Source organism: Lytechinus variegatus, chromosome 5 (assembly GCF_018143015.1).
Source record: "Lytechinus variegatus isolate NC3 chromosome 5, Lvar_3.0, whole genome shotgun sequence".
Classification (NCBI taxonomy): Eukaryota; Metazoa; Echinodermata; class Echinoidea; order Temnopleuroida; family Toxopneustidae; genus Lytechinus; species Lytechinus variegatus.
The window spans coordinates 26,516,770-26,530,163 of NC_054744.1; the positions used below are offsets into that span (position 1 = coordinate 26,516,770).

A 13,394-nucleotide genomic window follows, 5' to 3' on the forward strand; every position below is an offset into this window, starting at 1 on the left:
AGAAAACAAGATCAGACAACACTTTGGTTTAAACCTAATGTGGTGTTAATCGTTGTACATAGAGAACCACGCCATTCGTTTTATTCCGTTGTAAAATTCACAGTATTAGCTCAACATCTATGGGTGTCATATAACACCTTTGGTTATTAATACCTATTTGGCGAATGTGTTCAAGTTTAACTACCTCAGTGTGTGGTGCTCGAGGGGTAGTTTTGACAAATCAGTTATTATGGTGTTTATATGCCTTTATTGATTGGTATTGATAGATATTGGTAGACAGAACAGTACCGAAATAAATAACGAATATGTGTGATAATCCTCATTTGTGGCTTTAACCATTTCTAGATTGCATCAGGAATGGTTAACCTGCCAATGTCGTCAATTTCAACTGTGCAATACGAATAAATTTCATGAACTTGTAATTCCCAAAACACGTAGGCCTGAGTGATAAATTCTAGAGTAAATGCGAAATCATTTCTAAAAAAATGAAAAATTGCACTCAACGGAATTCATATAAGAAATACAGGGCTGCAAAACTAAGATTTTCACATAAAAACAAGTTTAAGGACTATGTCTGGTTACGTAATGAATGCTCAGATAAAATTATTCTAAATCTTTTTGAGAAAGTGGCATTTAGCGAATTTCATACTAAATATCATAAATGGGCAAGCTGCTCTTAAGTGAAATCACAATAAAAAAAATGACAATTCATAACAACTTAATCCTCTCATGATTTTGCATCGAATCCCAGAGATTTTTCTCTCGTTTGTCTGTTTCTTGGGCTGATTGCACAAAAGGGTCTTTGCAAGGACGGTCTTTCGTGTCGCCCATCTTTTATGATGCGCCATGTGAAACGCATTTTAAATAAATCATCTGCAAACATATTTCATTCGTCCGTTAAAATTAACAAAATATTTGTTTATAAAATGATATGATATATCATGAAATTGTATAAAATTTGATTTAAAAGCAAGCTAACGAATCTTATTCTTTATCATAAATTTCAGAAACACCCCGCTTATAGCGTATCATAAAAGATGGGCGACACGAAAGACGGTCCTTGGAAAGACCCTTTCGTGCAATCGGCCCCTGAACTCTAACTTGCCATCAGGGTGGGATTTTGATTACCTGATAAGTTGCTATAACCCATTTTCTGGCCGTGTTGAAGATCCTTTCATCGTTCCAGTCGGTTTCAGCTTTGAACTTATCGGCCCAGTAGTTGTGCCACCGGAACCAAAGAACTCCAAAGGTTAACAAGAAAGGATTCTCATTGCCACGTGGGTTACCGAGCTCTGTCATGAAAAAAAACATCATTTATTACTCATTCACTTCAGAGGGGTTTTTAACATTACGATTTGACGGTTTCTTCAGGAGAAATTTCTTTGAGATTATAACACCAACGTCCACACATGGAGTTATAACAACTCCACGCTCCCTTATCGCTATGTGGCATTTGCTATACATACTGATTAATTTATTTCATTAAATTCCAATTCTCATAAGAAATAATACATTTAAATATATGCAAAAAAGACATATAACAAATATGGGGAACCAGTAAGGCTGGGCTCCATTGCAATACCATTATAAATCATACAAAGTATAGGAAGGGAGTGTTTGTTTTATACTGCACACAATATAGGCCTATACTTGGGATTCCTTCATGAAATATTTTTATAGTATCGTTGAGATGAGGCAAAACACATTTTTATATTCAATTTCTCTGAATTTTAGAAGGTCTCCACCAAGAATTAAGACCTTCAACGACACGCTTTAGTAATGTATCACTGTACATGTATGGTTAAAAATATAGATCGTTGATTCTACTGAATAAATTCACTGTTCATTTTAAAACGCCTTACTGTAAAAAATGAAGTGCTAATTTAGCACTTACAGTGCTTGTATAGTGACTGCACTGCAAGTGCTGATTTTCTAGTTTAAATCTGAACTATATACAAGCACTGTAAGTGCTAAATTAGCACTTCATTTTTTTACAGTGTAAATGTCTTCTAAATCCTGCCATTCCCAGGGGCATTTGAAACACGGTTCCTGCATGAAAGAAGTTAGCTTCACTACTTGGAAAAAGTTTCTACTTACTAAAGAACCGTTTGGCATCCTTCAGCCTTTCTGCGCCAATTCCGATCGGGTTTGGTGGATTTGCCATTGGTAGACCAAGGGTGTTGACGGCGGGAAACTGCGGTTCACCGTTGTCCCCATTGTCTGCAAGCCTACCACCCTCGAATGATCGCAGGGCATCAGCCCAGGCCTTTGTGGTTCCGTACATCAATCCCCCATCAAACCATGGTGTGATCTCGTTCAACTGAATCAAAAGACAATGGTTAAAGCAATTATGTCATCGTCGGTTTCCGAGAGGAGACTGGTACCATGGCAAGTGTGCATCCAGGAACATGCGCTGTATGGTCATGTACATCACCTGGAATGAATAGATCGCCAGGTCTACCTACGTTATGACTGTCATGTAACAGGACCAATAACCCTCCAGCATGTCTAGATTAAGTTACCAGTGTCAAGTTTGGTTACCGTACATTAATAATCTATTGTCATCAAGTACTATAGTTAAAGACCTCATTGGAAATAAGCCATGTTGGTTTTCATGGGCTCTCCTAATTGTGATGGTATTTTGATACTTTTTGTTACAATTTACTTGTTTGTATTTACACCTGACAAATAAGATCAACCATTCAACCACCGAGACCCCCCGAATCAAGAGAACAACGGCCCTTTTTTCCTTACCTGTTCACGCGGTACGTTTGGAGAGTAGCCGGTATTGAAACTGTACCGAGATCGGACGAAAGGCATGATGCCGATGTCAGGTTGGTCATCCAGATATTCGTGATTTTCGGGAATTTCAATGTTCTCATACTCCCTTGGACACCCTGCTCGCTGGGCATCTAATATCTCCTCTACCACCTGTTGGCCTGGGTTAACATGGAAAGTAACAATTGCGACTCCATCAGCATTTAATGTTGGTATTTTCCCCTTTCTTATTGACTATTGGCGTCATTGCCATTTATGTCATCATCATTATTATTGTCAATGTTTATAAAATATCATTGCATATTGTAAGTTATTACTATAACTATCTTCATCTACCTACCAACCACATACCTATCTATCTACCTACCTACGTATCTATCTACCTACGTACGTATCTATCTACCTACGTACGTATCTATCTACCTACGTACGTATCTATCTACCTACGTACGTATCTATCTACCTACGTACGTATCTACCTACCTACGTACGTATCTACCTACCTACCTACCTATCTTTTGATCTATCTATCTATCATCATCAATATATGTTGCAGGAAGAGTAGTAGTAGTAGTAGTAGTAGTAGTAGTAGTAGTAGTAGTAGTAGTAGTAGTAGTAGTAGTAGTAGTAGTAGTAGTAGTAGTAGTAGTAGTAGTAGTAGTAGTAGTAGTAGTAGTAGTAGTAGTAGTAGTAGTAGTAGTAGTAGTAGTAGTAGTAGTAGTAGTAGTAGTAGTAGTAGTAGTAGTAGTAGTAGTAGTAGTAGTAGTAGTAGTAGTAGTAGTAGTAGTAGTAGTAGTAGTAGTAGTAGTAGTAGTAGTAGTAGTAGTAGTAGTAGTAGTAGTAGTAGTAGTAGTAGTAGTAGTAGTAGTAGTAGTAGTAGTAGTAGTAGTAGTAGTAGTAGTAGTAGTAGTAGTAGTAGTAGTAGTAGTAGTAGTAGTAGTAGTAGTAGTAGTAGTAGTAGTAGTAGTAGTAGTAGTAGTAGTAGTAGTAGTAGTAGTAGTAGTAGTAGTAGTAGTAGTAGTAGTAGTAGTAGTAGTAGTAGTAGTAGTAGTAGTAGTAGTAGTAGTAGTAGTAGTAGTAGTAGTAGTAGTAGTAGTAGTAGTAGTAGTAGTAGTAGTAGTAGTAGTAGTATAGAAGTACAGCATAGTTAAAATAAATGCACAATGTACAATAAATAAAATGTGCTTGAATTACAGACGGTCCATTAAAAGAGGTGATTTCCGGAAGACCACTTACCAAAGAAAGTCATGAAAGCTGTTCTCCTCAGATGAGATCGTTCTCCCGTTTCCCCCTGCATAGTTTCTTTACTAATAGTCATCGGGTTGGGCCTATCCGGACCCGCCATAGCGTAGACTCCATCCTCATAAGCCACGGGAAGACGCCGCGTCATAGGCAATTCTAGAAATAATAATGGTGGAACATCGAATGGTAGTATTTTTCAGAAGATGATAAATGAATTTAATTATGAATTCTCCTGAAAGTCGCAGGAACGCTGCGCAAAGCTCACACAAATCTCTTAGCCTGTCCAGACATTATGGAGACATTTTAACAAACGTTTTTTTTTTAGTTGGTACACTCTTAACCGTATATAGTCCGGGCTATTTTGAAATTGCAAAGCCCAAGGGGCAACCCCCCCCCCTCAGTCACCCATGACGTAATCTCCACAATTCAATTGTTAATTGTACCAAAATCATTCAAATCTATTTTTTATTAAGTGTTTATGCTAATTAATGCATGGAATCATAATTTGGTTGTAAATCTTTCTTTATTCTAAAATGAATATTTAAAAAAAATTGCATTCTCATTATTTTTCTTATGTATTTCTTTTTTATTTCTTATGTATTTTTTTCGACTTTGCTTTTCATTGTTTTTCAATGGAAATTGTCGGCAACATTTTATAAATAACATTGCATCTATTTCCATAAATCAGTAAAAAATGAAAATTCGATCATTAACGATTCGCACTAATTAACAGCGACCCAGGGGCAATCATCCCCCTTGATATTTGATTTTCTTACAACTCCCCCAAAACAAAAAAATAGATAAATAAATAGATGAATGAATAAATAATTAAAAGAAAAATGATTCTCATTATGATTGAATAATAAAGGAATAACATAAATAACTAAGAAATAATAACTGACTAAGCAATAATGATTAACAAACAGAGAAATTCTACAGACGAAATGAACATAATAAAATGCGATAAATGAAACAATCTTAATAGAATAACATTGAAAATAACGTCATAAATAAAATAAACAAGACATCACCACGTATTTCAACCATCCTCAACCCCCCCCCAAAAAAAGAGAGAAAATATATGAAATGCAAAGCGAGTTTCTTACCAGCGCCACCCCAGTCTGGGTGAGCTTTGTTATTGTACCATCCGTCATATCCTTCAGGCTCAAAATGGCGATCACTATCGAAAGCACCCATATTTCCTACAAAAACAAAAACAAAAAACATTCACATTCACATTTTCTGAAATATTATGAACATGATTTTAATTTGATAACTGCTACGTTGATAACTATAATTAACTCATAATTGTACTATTGGTAGTAGAAAATCTTACGGAGGACATTTGTCGGCAGTATCCATTCATCAGTTATTATTCATCACTATATTCCACAATCAATATACCGTAGATAAATAGAAATTAATAATTTAAGGAGAAATTAATATTTAAAAAGGAGAAAGAAAATTGAAATAAAAATGAATTAAAAGAAAAACAAAAATGAGAAGAAAAAAAGAACGAAAAAAACTTCAGAAAGTAATCAAAATATTAATGACTGTATATAAACAAAAATCCCAGAAGAGACTAATAAAAATTATGAAAAAGCACAGGTAACACTAGCAATACTAATGAAATGATAGTAAAATAGAGGTAGTATATGAATGAGATAAAAACCTCAGTGCATTTACTTACTTAGCAGCTGATTATTGTTAACAATGGGCTCGTCCTCCATTTGAGGGGTGCTGCCTGGATCAGGGGGCGAGTCGGTAGTAGAGGTTGTATTCTGGCCTGAAATGATAATATATAAACAAGTGATATATTAATCCTTCAGTTCAATTCACTTTATAATGATAATGTTAGCTTTATAAAGCGCATGATAATTAATACTAAATTCTTTATAAGCTTTACAATAAACTTATAATACTAAACTTATTCAAACTAATCTATTTCAGGAGCTAGATCACTCACGTCACATCAAGTTATATAAATATATATATATAGAGAGAGAGAGAGAGAGGGGGGGGAGACAAATAATTATTGAAGTCGGCAATTTAGCAATGGCCTTTTTTAATGAAAAAAAGCCTGACAGTTTCAATCTTTTTTCTCTGTGTTGATCCAATATGTGTACTATCTACCGAATGTTTTTAATTACTTACTTACTTACTTATTTACATACTTACTTTATTTATATATATATACATATTGAACCCAAGAACGATCCACGATTAACTGAAACGGGTTGGTATTATAATTGCTAAATATTTAACATTATTATAAGTATAGATTACAAGAAAATGAGAAATAAGAAATCAAAGAAATGTGTATATAATCGCTCTTTTTAGTATCCCCCACTTTCATTGACAAACAAAAGATTTTTCTTTATTAATATAGGGATTTAGGGTTGCATTAAATTTATAATAACCGTAACATATACCATAGAGCTATTACAGCTCCATGCATATACATACATAAATACACACACACACACACACACGCACTCACACACATATATACCTAGGAATTGAACAATTTGACTGTTAGAATAATCATAACACTGAAAATGTAAGACGTCAGACAATTTACGAGATTAGCCTGCTCAGCGGCGATCGGGGGGGGGGGGGTCGCCCCATATTATTTTTGCGAGAAGTGGAAAAAAATCGAAAAAGAAAAGCCTTAAAAGCAATTGTACAAAGATCATGCATTGTGGCAACAGTTATTAAAGCATCCCACTTTGATTTCTTTGGAAAAACGAGCATGTATCAAAAGAATAGATGAATTGTCAATTTCGTTTCGACATACTAAAATTATTACTGTAGCGGCTCGATGCGTTTTAAAAGATATTACACGCGGAGAGGAGAGCGGGTGTGGTTCAGAGAAATTATATTAAGAATGATTTTGTGGGAAGGGAATAGAAGATACAGATCGCCAAATAGGCAAGCAAGGGTTAAATTCGCAAAATACAGAGAGGTAATTAAGAATCAATTACAATTGTAGCAACCAATAAAACAAGTTAGTCCTATTTTGTTGCAAAAACGACATATGATTTCGATGGACAAACGATGCAAGATTAAATAGACATCAAGAGAGGGAGAGGGGGAGAAAAAAGAGAAGAAAAAAAGGAGGAGGAGGATAAAGAGAAGGAAGAGAGGGAGAATAAAGATAATAAGCAGAAGAGGTAGACGAGATTTTGATAACACACATTTGAAAATATATTACTACTGCAATGTCTACTTGTTAGCTGAATATCACGGCTTTTTAATATTTTTAATGAACATTTTTAAAACAATTATACATCGTATACCAAATGTTAGAAGAGAAAGGATATCTGAGGGAAAGAGGATTTGTAATACAAACAGGATACAAATCGCAAAGATGTAGATGGAACATGGATAGAAGTTATACCGATAACACACCTACACACAAAAAAAGTAAGTGCTAATATATATATTTAAAAACTTGCTGACATCATATATATCCTCAATACCATGGTATTTTTTTCAAATTCATAGACGTTCAAAGCATTTTATAATCATTATGGTCACCAAATTATTGATTGGAGCCCCGAGAAAGAATGCGACTTGCATGAATTGTAGTTATCAGTTGGAAAAGAAATGCTGAGCTAGTCCTTTCTTTCATCACGTGATCAAATTTCAGGGAGAAAATTCTATTTTACATAATTTGTTTACGTCTTCAATGTAAACAACCAAATGGATATCATTCTAACTTATATCGTGACTGTTATCATCACAGGCGAACGAATCTTCCGCTTCCTTTACTAGAAATGACGAATTATGTGACAGTGGCCCGTATTCTGAGATCGGGTTTAACTTAAACTCGGGTTTAAAGTTGTGGTTTAACTATGGATAGCCAGTTGTTACATAAATCACTATCAGTATAGAGATATCTTATTTCAGCTCATTTGGCCCCAAATCATTCATAATTGTCTAGGAAGTATAAATAGATGATTATCTTCACCATTGAAGAATCAGGAAAGAGCACAGTTAACATGAAAAACATACAACTTAATAAAAATTTGACACTTTTGGCTTCCCATAATTTTAGCACAGAGTTAGACCATGGCCTAAGTTAAACCTGACTTCAGAATACGGGCCAGTGTGTTCAGTGTGGAAAAATGGAACATGTTGAAAATGTAATTCCAACAGTATGGTGGAGAGGATTTCACATTTGATTCCACAGTGTGAACACTTCGTGTACACACACTGGGGGAAACGGTTCTTTCCTGGAGCCCGTTGCAGAAAGAGTTGCAATCAATCGCAACTCTAAAAATCACGCGTAACTTGATTTTCAACCAATCAACAGCGCGCATTTGGGACTTGCGTTTGATTTTTTGACTGGCGTTTAAACGCAACTCTTTCTGCAACGGGCCCACAAGCTACTGAAAGGAACATAGCGAATTATTCAAAGGTTGGATTGCACTTGCAGCTATGGTAAGGAGAAAAGGGCAAAACATTACTTATGGAAAAGCTTTGTCGAAACAAGCAAAAAGCAGCAGGCAATGGTATAAAAAATGATGGTGGTTATCATGGTTACAAAACATGATAGAGCAACATAGCAGAAGAGGTTAGAAGATGAGAGGAAACAAAGACAACATACATAAACGTATATAGGCCCTAAACCGAATAATATCGACATCAATAGGAAGTTGTGAAATGAGGGTTTACCTAATTGCGATAAAGGCATAATAAATTGTATGGTACGAAAAGTACATAGGTAGGCCATTCAACACAACATGCAATGCGAAGAAATTATGTAAAAAAACCCCTTCGCTTTGATGACAAGAACATACAACATTAAAATAATAGTCAATATCTGCATGATAGGAGCAAGAAAAATGAAGAGAAAATGAGAACATTCCATGGTAAGATTTTGGATTGGTACAACGTCTTAAAACCGTATCCATCATAGTAGACCATTTTCAGGAGCATATTTTCTTGCTTGATGAACTTTCAAAAAAGATGGAAAAGCACGATTGTGATTAAAATTCAGCTGCTGAAAAATACTGAAATGAATTTAAGGATTTTGCTAAATACAAAAACAAGGTTATACATGCAAATGTAACACGATTGTATATAAAGGACGCGACGGGGATTTATGTCGTGATATATAAATATTTATGATGCGATGATTTTTTTTTGGTAGGATGCTGCAAGATCGATGAAACCTTGTGTCCTACCAGTCGTGCTCGGCGGGACGGATTCAGTCATCGTCGGTTGCATCGTGCTCTGACTCATCGGCGACGTCGCTTCCATAGTCTCGGTCATTGCCATGGTTGATGAATTATCTGTGGTTACCATCATGACCATGGTCGTTGAATTATCTGTGGTCTGGCCTGTGGGTTAAATGTCACTTGAATCAAAAGTCTCAGCAAGTAATGGAAAGGGGAGAGGGGGTATTTACACGCAATCTATGTATATCGTATTGTTGAGAGCGATGACATCGGAATGATAAATACTGTCACATTAAAGTGGAAGGATTATGACGTCTGCATGCAGTGACTGTTTAATGATAATATAATTTAAATAAATTACTCAAAAGAAGAGATATTTAAGAAAAAAAATCCTACTGATACATTACATGAATTCATTTAATTGACTTTTATAAAACCCGAGAGTGATTTGATAATGAAATCCTCTTCCTCCTCTCATTCTCTCTCTCTATCTCTCACACACACTCACCCCCTCTCTCTTTCTCTTCTTTTTTTTTCTTTTTATGTCTCTTTCCGCGGCCTTTCCATCTCTCCCTTCTCCCTCTTTATCTTAATTTCCTTCCAATTCCTTCACCTTAATAAAATCTGCAAAAAAAAATTCGATTTTAATACAAAAAAACATTCGATTTTAATACAAAAGAACATACGATAAAAGAGATTATAATAGCATGCATAGACCTAGCTATTTCTTGGGGAAAAACGGAACATTAAATAAGATGTTATACACTTACCAAAGTTACTTAATACAAGACAAGAAAAGAAAAGACAAGAATGAAAGGGAAAGAATACCATTCACAGTGATTAAGTGCCGCTATGATACTTGGAAAGAAAAATAGTGTTAAAGACCATGCAAACCCAGAATATCTCCATTAAAAATGCACAAATGCAAGTGGCAACGACCACGTTGTGCGATATTGCAATATACTACAACCAATACTATTTCACCTCGTTGGTTAGCATAATTATACACCGATCACCAATTTACCTGTAACTGACGACTCAGTTGAATTGGCCATAGTTGTTGGACTGTCGGTGGTCGTATCATTATTACCTGTTTTTTCAAAGTGGTGAGCCATAAAACAACTCAATCATAATGACTTAACAATTATTGCATTTCAATCCAGAACAAAAATAGCGCACAAAAGCCCTTGAAAGACAATTAAAAAATATCGTTTGCAGATTCATGTAACCAGTCTTGTTTCATGTGCTAATGTATATTCATAGGTAAACGCGAATTTATTTTTGCTTCAACATTAAGCAATATAGGCACATTGTCGAGTTACGAGTTACCAAACCAATAACTCTCATTTTAGAAGTGATAATTGATGATCTGTAGACACCGACAGACAAATAAGTTTTGTATAACTTCCAAGTCAAGGTATGATAAAAGTCTCTCTCTCATCTCTTTCTTCTTATCTTCTCTTTTACTCTCCCTTTTTCGCGCTCTGCCCTCATGCATGTGGTGCCCCCCCACCCCAGAACAGATATAACTAACTCATCTAATCAGCTATTAAGGTGGGTTCTAATAAACTTTTCACTTCGATTTCTAGACCTCATCCTCATTTAACAGCCATGCACAGAATTGGATTGGACTTTGAATACCTCTTTTAATTATACACGCTAATTGGCACGAACGGCGATCCCGAGGGCAGTGGATGGGAGGGGTACACAAGCCCCCTCAAACTTTGAAACTTGTAACAATTATCTCCCCATACCCAATAGCGCGAGAAACCGAATTCATTTATAGGGTAAGAGATAAATAGTTTGTCTGAACATAATATTTAAAAGTCACTTGAAAAACGCTGTCATTTTTCGCGGGCCGTGATATTTTTTTCTGAATATTACTTCCTCGTTTTTGCTCATAAAACTTGAAACACACCTCTTTCGTATCGGAAAGTTCCGGGTACAGTTCGGGTGTTCGGCTCTTCTTCCGCTGCTGTTTAAGCAGCCATGTTATCCATCCCCTCTTTCACAAAACTGTTTTAATTCAGTTCCTCGCGTGCATGGGCTTCGATGTAAATGTATTATTGCGTCTGTTTTAACGTGTTTTAACGTGTTAAAATAGGACCCGATGTCGTTTTTATTCGGGTGCCTTTGTGTGCACGCACCTTACCTTAAAACCACTGACCCGAGAAAGACTATTTTTACATGTTCCACAGCCTATTCAAAACAAGAGTGATTATTTGTATTCGAAACAACCACAGTTATGCATGCAACCCTGAAAAGATGCGAATAATAATAATGATCATGACGTTCGGCTTTATATACCTTTTTTTCTTTGCCATGAAATCATTTTTCGTCATCAAGATAATTTCATCCAAGCGATGAATTTGCATCAATTATCACATTCTTCAGCAGAAATCTTATGTTTTATCCACTTTACCCCTCCTCATATAATGTTACCGTCAACTCTATACAGCCTCGATGTTTCTTTTCAAATGCATTTTTAATTACTTTTCACTTCATTCTCAACCTTCTTCGCCTAAAAATCCCTGTTTGCTATCATAAATAATAATCCATTTTTAAGCAGTTACGTAATTACTCTTCCAAGAGTAGAGCCCACTATTACAGAAGTTCAAAGGAGAGTGAATTCAACTCCCGATGGCTCTCAACCGACTTTGACTTCCACTCCTGTTATGGGTCGAGCCTGCTCAGGAGAACCATTGAGACAATTTGGTAACATAATTAGGTATGGTCACACCGCCCGAGCGTTGTTGGAGCGGTCGTGGAGCGGAGATTTTTATATTGTTTTCGATTTTTGTTTTTTATTTTTTTCCCAATTTTGTGAGTGAAATTCGACCCCCTCTCCCTACCGCTCCACGACCGCTCCAACAACGCTCGGGCGGTGTGACCAGGCCTTACCCGGCTGAACTTGAACTTCCTCGTTCTTTCTCCAGAGCCGTTCTAAACATTACCTAGTCAAGATCCGCGGCGGGATAGTATTTGGTAACAGACTGTTTAAAGTACTTGCAAACACCAATTTGAAAGAAACTCTCCGGACTATGTCAACAGTCATTTTTTTTTCCATTTTGCTTTCTTGCCATTACACCTTAATAATAAATAAGCGGTATCATATTGTATTATCCACTTCACATGATCGAGGAACATCATCGCAAATAATATCATGGTTTATAGGAACAAAATATATATAGTTTTCTTGACATTGTAGAATGTGGATTCGTTGTTCATTATGTTTATCATAAACATAATCAGTACGTTTTTCTACTATATAGTTTTTATAATCACATTTCCGTTCTCGATTACTTTTTCTTTTACTTCAAATCTCGCATGTAGGCTTATCCTGTATATGTGATCATTACTTGATTTAACTTTGATACAACATGCAACATATCTCGAAACGAAATGACATACAATGATCAAGAGTCTCGTTAGTAAATGATCTACAGAATTTTTTTACTAATGTATGTGTTAATTGATCAGTAAAAAGTTTCGTGACATACCTGAACATACTGCGATTAGCGATAGCAGTATCCCAATATAGATGGGTCCTCGTCGTCCACGAGGGAACATGATCGATCTCTATGCAGATCCTTGCCTGAGGAATATGTCGGGTGAACGCGAGAATAGTAAAATGTCGGCGCCAGGAATCGCACGCCACGAATCTCCACACAAACTATACAGCGTCAATTGACTAGCACTGCGGGACCAACCTTAAAACCAGTTTGATCACTTTGTAGCGCTCCGGAAAAAATTCTCTCTATTCTTCCCTGCTAATAACACTCAATTCAATAGCATTTGACTCTCTCAACAAGCTCTTTCTCTCTCCCCCACGGTTCAGAAACCATATGCTAATTAGCCTTACATACCAAATTATCGGGCAGTAAGCAACTCAAGGCCACGCCCTTCATGAATATTCAAATAAGGTGGTTCCTAAAGTACGAAACCGAATCACCGTTATTATTATCATTGCGCAAGGGTGAAGCGGTTTACTTTTGTTTCCGTGTGTGGATGTGCGATTTCCCCAGTGACGTCGACCACTGTATTTGAAAGGTCATTCAAATTTAGATCACATTCAGTTCCTGGTTTACTGGAATGACTTAATCTCCCAAAGTTTAACTACTTTTAGTATGTGTAATTAAATAAAAAGACAAGTTCAATGCACATAACAGGAGGAATACAATACAACTG

At 36.1% G+C, this 13,394-nt stretch overlaps 1 protein-coding gene across 3 annotated transcripts in view; it reads right to left on the reverse strand.

The window, feature by feature from the left end:
• Positions 1–13,034, reverse strand: part of LOC121415832 (dual oxidase 2-like) — a 32,868-nt gene extending 19,834 nt beyond the window's left edge. Inside the window, exons 1-8 of one of the 3 annotated variants that reach the window (XM_041609183.1) lie at positions 12,707–13,034; positions 9,213–9,368; positions 5,711–5,806; positions 5,127–5,222; positions 4,015–4,176; positions 2,755–2,939; positions 2,098–2,320; positions 1,129–1,292 (exon numbers count right to left, since the gene is read on the reverse strand). In XM_041609183.1, the coding sequence (XP_041465117.1) occupies positions 1,129–1,292; positions 2,098–2,320; positions 2,755–2,939; positions 4,015–4,176; positions 5,127–5,222; positions 5,711–5,806; positions 9,213–9,368; positions 12,707–12,776 (1,152 nt within the window). In that variant the 5' untranslated portion in view covers positions 12,777–13,034. Of the gene's footprint in view, positions 1–1,128; positions 1,293–2,097; positions 2,321–2,754; positions 2,940–4,014; positions 4,177–5,126; positions 5,223–5,710; positions 5,807–9,212; positions 9,369–10,230; positions 10,297–12,706 lie in introns of all 3 variants that reach the window. The other 2 variants (XM_041609184.1, XM_041609185.1) reach the window with 2 other exon arrangements.
• Positions 13,035–13,394: the final 360 nt, after the last annotated feature.